The sequence below is a fragment of the Peromyscus leucopus genome, chromosome X (genome assembly GCF_004664715.2).
Source record: "Peromyscus leucopus breed LL Stock chromosome X, UCI_PerLeu_2.1, whole genome shotgun sequence".
Classification (NCBI taxonomy): Eukaryota; Metazoa; Chordata; class Mammalia; order Rodentia; family Cricetidae; genus Peromyscus; species Peromyscus leucopus.
The window spans coordinates 88,954,402-88,960,581 of NC_051083.1; the positions used below are offsets into that span (position 1 = coordinate 88,954,402).

Below are 6,180 nucleotides of genomic sequence, written 5' to 3' on the forward strand. Positions count from 1 at the left end.
CTAATGAAAAAACAAGACCATCAAGCTAATATCAGGATATAATCTCCCTTGGGGTAATATTTGACTATGTATATTTCCTATTATTAAGGCTTGATTCACTGAAGGAATTTCTGATTTATATATGGGATACTGGACTGAAACTTCTAGTGTATCCATCAGTTTTTATATATTTTTTTTTTTTTACTGTGGACCAAAGCCATGTGCTTGAGGTACCATAAACTTCTTCTGTGGTGGCTTCCCATCTTCTGTTCCCTTCTATAGTGAGTGTGGAACATGAGGTTTGGGATTTCTAGCATCCAGGCTTCAGTCCTCTTCTCCTTGTTGAGTCTTCCCTGTGTCTCCTTATTATCAATGTCACCAAGCTATAGAAAGTGAAGTTCTGGGCTGGAGAGATGGCTCATCTGTTAAGAGTTGGTATTGCTTTTGCAGAGAGCCTGAATTCAGTGTGCACCACCGACATGGAGTGGCACACAACCCCCTGCAACTCCATTTGCAGGGGATCCATGCACTTTTCTGGCTTCTGTGGGCACCTGCACTCACATTTACATCCACAAATACAGAACACACATACATAGGATATAACAAATATTTAAAATTCTTTAAACATAAAATCAGGTTCCAATGTCAGTTGAAGGAACAGCAGGAAGTAAAGCTGTTATGTTTTGTGTACCTGTATGGTGTATGGTGGCTTTGAGCCATGGTCATGGCAGCGCGCGCGTGCGCGCGTGCGCGTGTGTACACACACACACACACACACACACACACACACACACACACTTCTCTTGTGACTTACAGACACAGTTTCCACAGTTCATTGTGTCTAGATGTGTTTTTTAGTAATTTTTATGTATGTATGTCTGCGTTGAGTGTTTGCGCACATGACTGCAGTACCTGGAAAGGCCACAAGATGGGATCAGATTATTTGGACCAGCAGTTACAACAGTTAGGAGTCACTTCATGTGACTATGTTAATATCTAGGACAGGGGTTCTCAATATGGGGATCATTACCCCTTGGAGTTGAATGACCATTTCACAGGGGTCATCTAAGACCACTGGAAAACACTGATGTTTACATTACAATTCATAACAGTAGGAAAACACAGTTATGAAGTAGCAACGAAAATAATTTTATGGTTGTGGGTCACCACAACATAAGGAACTATATTAAAGAATCACAGTATTAGAAAGGGTGAGAACCACTAATCTTAGAGGTCTGAATCAGGTTTGTTTTCTCTGCCAATTAAAAAAAGGCAGAACTGGGCAATGGTGGTGCACGCCTTTATTCCCAGCATTCTGGAGGCAGAGGCAGGCAGATCTCTGAGTTCAAGGCCAGCCTGGTCTACAAAGAGAGTTCCAGGACAGCCAGGGATGTCTCAAAAAAAAAAAAAAACCCAAAAATTAAAAGGCAGAAAAACTGGTAGCAGCGGGGATGGGGGGTTGGGTGGGGACGGAACCTTAGACATAGAAGTTAGAATCAGGTAGTGAAGAAAGGTTTTTTAAAACGTGAGGGAACAGATACAGCAAGGAGCAAGGCACACTTGCAAATCAGAAGGGGTTGGGGCTGGAGAGATGGCTCAGAGTTTAAGAACACTGGCTGTTTCTTCCAGAAGTCCTGAGTTCAATTCCCAGCAACCACATGGTGGCTAATTACCATCTGTAACGAGATCTGGCGCCCTCTTCTGACCTGCAGGCATACATGCAGGCAGAATACTGTATACTTAAATAAATAAATTAATTTTAAAAAAAGCCGCCAAGGTGCTCGGTTCTTCCGAGGAAGCTAAGGCCGCGTTAGGGTGAGGCCCTCACTTCATCCGGCGACTAGCACCGTGCCGGCAGTCCGCAACATGGCCTCCGTCTCCGAGCTCGCCTGCATCTACTCCGCCCTCATTTTGCACGACAACGAGGTGACGGTCACGGAGGACAAGATCAACGCCCTCATTAAAGCAGCTGGTGTCAATGCTGAACCCTTCTGGCCTGGCCTGTTTGCAAAGGCCCTGGCCAATGTCAACATTGGGAGCCTCATCTGCAACGCAGGGGCTGGTGGGCCTGCTCCAGCAGCTGGAGCCGCGCCAGCGGTCGGTCCTGCCCCCTCTACTGTTGCTGCCCCAGCTGAGGAGAAGAAAGTGGAAGCAAAGAAGGAAGAATCTGAGGAGTCCGATGACGACATGGGCTTTGGTCTTTTTGACTAAACCTCTTTTGTTAACATACGCAATAAAAGGATGAACCCGTAAAAAAAAAAAGCTGAAGGTATACCTGAGTTCAATTCCCAGCAACCACTGTAATTACCATCTGTAATGAGATCTGGCGCCCTCTTCTGGCCTGCAAGCATGCATGCAGGCAGAATACTGTATACTTAAATAAAATTTAAGAAAAGCTGAAGTACTACCTCTTCCAATGGGCTGAAGTTATTAAGAGCCTTTGGTGGACTGGAAGGACTGGAGTATTTGTGTGTGTGTCAGGACAGCGGGCAGAAGGAGGTGTCCATCCCTTAATTTAAAGTTGGTCAGTTTAAACAAAGAAAGAGAAGCTGATAGAGAAGCTGTATAGTGTCCTTTCTAGCCTTGAACTTGTCAGACCTGTCCACCAGCAGGGATGCAGCCCTACTGGCAGGGCAATAAGTCCTCCAGTCCTTTGTTTGAGGTCCAGACAGTGAGGAAGAAGCCAAAACTTTGCCTTCTTAATTATTTTCTATTGTGGTCCCTGTCCTTATCTGCCTGTCAATACTCTGTCCCTAGTCCCTCAGGTGCTGGGAACTGAACTCCTGTCTCACTTCCACTTTCATGGCCTATATAAATAAATGATTTTATGAATCTATGTAAAATATAATATTGACAAATGAGAGAAAACATGTAATACATGTGATGATTTAAAGTTGTATCAATTTTTGTTCAAAAGAAATAATTTATTATTTTTCCATTTTTTAAAAATTCTTCTCTCATACATTACATCCCAACCACAGTTTAGTTTATTCTTCTTTATGGATGCATGAACCTCTACTATCTATATGCCACATGTTCTTTATCCTGTGTACCTTTTGGCTGTCATCTAGGCTAGTTCTATAAAATTGGTTATGAATAGTGCTGCAATAAACACAGATGTGCAGTGATATCTGTGATATGATGATTTAGAGTCCTTCAGGTATGCACCTAAGAATTGTATAGGTGGATCGTATTATAGACCTACCTTTGTTTTTATTTTTACATTTAGATACAAATGTTGATTCATTAAATTCTAGATTAGTTTTGAAACTAATATACTTGTGGTATTTTATAATAATTTAAAATCAGAGTAAATGAGATTTTTTTAATCTAATGATAAAATGAAATGCACTAGGCATGAGATATTATATAAATGTTTTTCCTTTTGAGATTGGCTTATAGCATATTATTTCTTTCTGTCATTTTCCCCCTGCTCTTGGTAACTAAGGTAACATCTTTCTGTGTGCATTGATGACATAATTCAAAACTGATGGCCAGATTACTCAGCTACTTTGAAAAGATGCAGAAGAGACCACTGGTGACAGGCAACATAAGCAGAGGAGCTGAGCTACAGCAATTTGCACACACATATCTTAACTTGAGGTTGAGAGCAGACTCTGTATGACAACTATTGTTTCAATGTTATTTTAAGAATCATACAAAACTAGATACTTGCAAGATGTTTACTACTGGATAAGAGTGAATTAGATCCATGTGGCTGAGACAACAAAGTGTTAAGAAAAAGCCTTTATGTAATGGATTTCTAGTTGTGGCATGTGCTCTGAACCAAGTGAGAAAGCACAAGCTTCATTCAGAAGATAAACTACATCATTTCTTGCCACCTCCAATGTTAACCAGAGACCAAGTAACTCTGTATCTTTAAGTCAGTCTGCCACTTGCCCTTGTGATAGAAGGAATTCAAGCTGCCCAAGAACCCTTCTAAAGTGTATGTTAAAACACTTTCAGGACGGGCAGTGGTGGCACACGCCTTTAATACCAGCACTTGGGAGGCAGAGCCAGGATCTCTGTGAGTTCGAGGCCAGCCTGGTCCACAGAGCGAAATCCAGGACAGGCACCAAAACTACACAGAGAAACCCTGTCTCAAAGAAACCAAAAAAGAAAAACATTTTCAGAAGGGCTTCTAGGATGCGGAGGATTATGGCATTCATTTCTCTCCAGGGATATGTCTCACTCTGTAAACATCAGTGACCCTCTTTTTAAGGTGGGATAGCCATGTGAGGGGGTCTTTGAATCCCCAGGCAGTCAGACAGTCTGGAACATTGTGACAGGTTCTCCTAGTCTTCCTGATCAGTTCTTTATGTCAATTGTTTGTTTACCCTTGCCCTTCATCTACCCCCATGGTTGAAAATCTGTGTTCTTTCTTTGGGGATCAGGGTTCTCTTGGTCCAGCCGGGACACTCAGAGAAGCCAAAACTACTATAGGTTCTCTCTGCTCCATCTGAAGAGATGGAGAGTTAGCCTACTTATGTTATTGTTGTGGCTGCCTCGTGAGACCCCTGAACAAGACCACCACAGAGCCGATATCAGACACAAAACACACAGGGGTTTACTGATAATAAGCAAACCCAGGCTTGGTCCACATCCAACATCTGACACAGGGCGTTCAGGAGGACTGTCCTAAGCTCCAAGGGTGAGGCGTTTTTAAAGGGAAAAACCGCAAGTAAGGTGGTACAAGCCTTGGCATCAGATGATTGGGTGAGGGTATATAACCTTTGAATTTACTGGTTGGGGGTTACAATTATATTTTGGAGGCAGTCCTGGACAAGTCCAAGGCTTTGTCCTTGAGCTGCCATGGAGGCTGGCTGGCCTTGCACGTTCACATTGACCCATGCACATAGCTCTAAGTTGGTGAGGGGTCCCATACAGTAAACAACTGGCTAAACCTTGAGCAGTCAGAGTACGTGCAGAAAGGGAGCTACCGCAAGGACTATGTTTTGTTCATCAGCCTCCCAGAAACTGCTTGCTCAAGTCTCAGGAAACTGAAATTGAGGCCTGATCTCTGAGAGAAGACTGAGCAGCCTGTTATGGCATCTACTTGGTCCTTTCATTCTCTACTTGAGTAGTATTATCATCTCCAATCTTGGAGATATTTCTTTTTGGTAAAAGACTTTATCACCAGGGTAGTAGATCATATTGGAGACTAATTGGACCAGAACATAAGAGTTTTCCCATTATCAATGGAAAAGTGAGCATTAGTGACACATTAGTGTGTCATGGGTTCAGGGGTAGATATTGGGATTCTAGCATCCTCAGTTTAGTGGTACCCAGACAGGAATTATCATTTAGTTAAGACATCAGTGACATAAGAGCCAACAGTAATTAGCAGAAGCACAAGCGCCAAAAGCTCTGTGATGGCTGACAGGGTTCCTTATCCTGAGCGAACTCAGAAATGAGAATGGGGACCAGTTATTACTTTATCTCAGGTTCCCTATGACATAAATTGCCTTTTGAGCTAACATTCTAGGGGAGAAAACAAGGGTGATGTTTTCTCTTCTGTAATTACTTCCTGCTGACATTGGGACATTGTTGGCAGGGCCCTGGAAAGCCAAAATGTTAGTCAAAGACAAGGAGGGAACGTTTTATTGACCAGCTTTAGAGATGGTATGTATATAGACTGAATTGGTCCATATCAGCTTTCAGGAAGTTCAGGGCTCACAGTCAATTGGAGTAGGTTGTTGCCAGCAAATGATGCTTGGATGTATCTGTCAGCCAAGTGGAAACCTGTTGAGACAGATATAAACTAGGAACAGGAGTTAAAATTTGTGAACTTATTGGGAACTTTCAGACCCATAGTCTCAGTAATTATAATATTATCAATTTGCCCTGAAATCCATACTGCCTTTTCTATCTAGAGTGCTAGCTATATATTGGACTGAAATGTCTTTGGCCCAATGAAAAGCATCTGTAAGTCTATATTCAGAACCTGTTTATCTTTTTTTAAGAGACTTATTAGCTTTAATTAATTAATTCATTGATCAATCAATTAATAAGGTGACTGCAACCTTGTGGAAAACTCAGGTGTAGCAGGAATCTTAAAAGTTCTTATTAATAAAATCAAACCTGAGCCAGGTATTGGGGTGAACTGGAAGATCAGAGAACCAGAACAAGCCACAGCTACCTCACCTCGCCGAATCCTCAGCTGGTCTTGTTTCCTCAGACTGGATGCCTCTGAATCCTCAT

The 6,180-nt window shown here is 42.3% G+C and overlaps 1 protein-coding gene across 1 annotated transcript; it reads left to right on the forward strand.

The window, feature by feature from the left end:
* The first annotated feature begins 1,753 nt into the window (after nt 1-1,753).
* Nucleotides 1,754-2,205, forward strand: LOC114683877 (60S acidic ribosomal protein P1-like). The gene has a single exon (XM_037199115.1). It carries the CDS (start codon nt 1,846-1,848, stop codon nt 2,188-2,190), a length of 345 nt encoding a protein of 114 aa, XP_037055010.1. The 5' UTR covers nt 1,754-1,845; the 3' UTR covers nt 2,191-2,205.
* The last annotated feature ends 3,975 nt before the right edge of the window (nt 2,206-6,180 follow it).

Excerpts from the sequence above, each read along its gene's own strand:
- LOC114683877 (XM_037199115.1), top strand. The coding sequence starts at position 1,846 with ATGGCCTCCGTCTCCGAGCTCGCCTGCATCTACTCCGCCCTCATTTTG.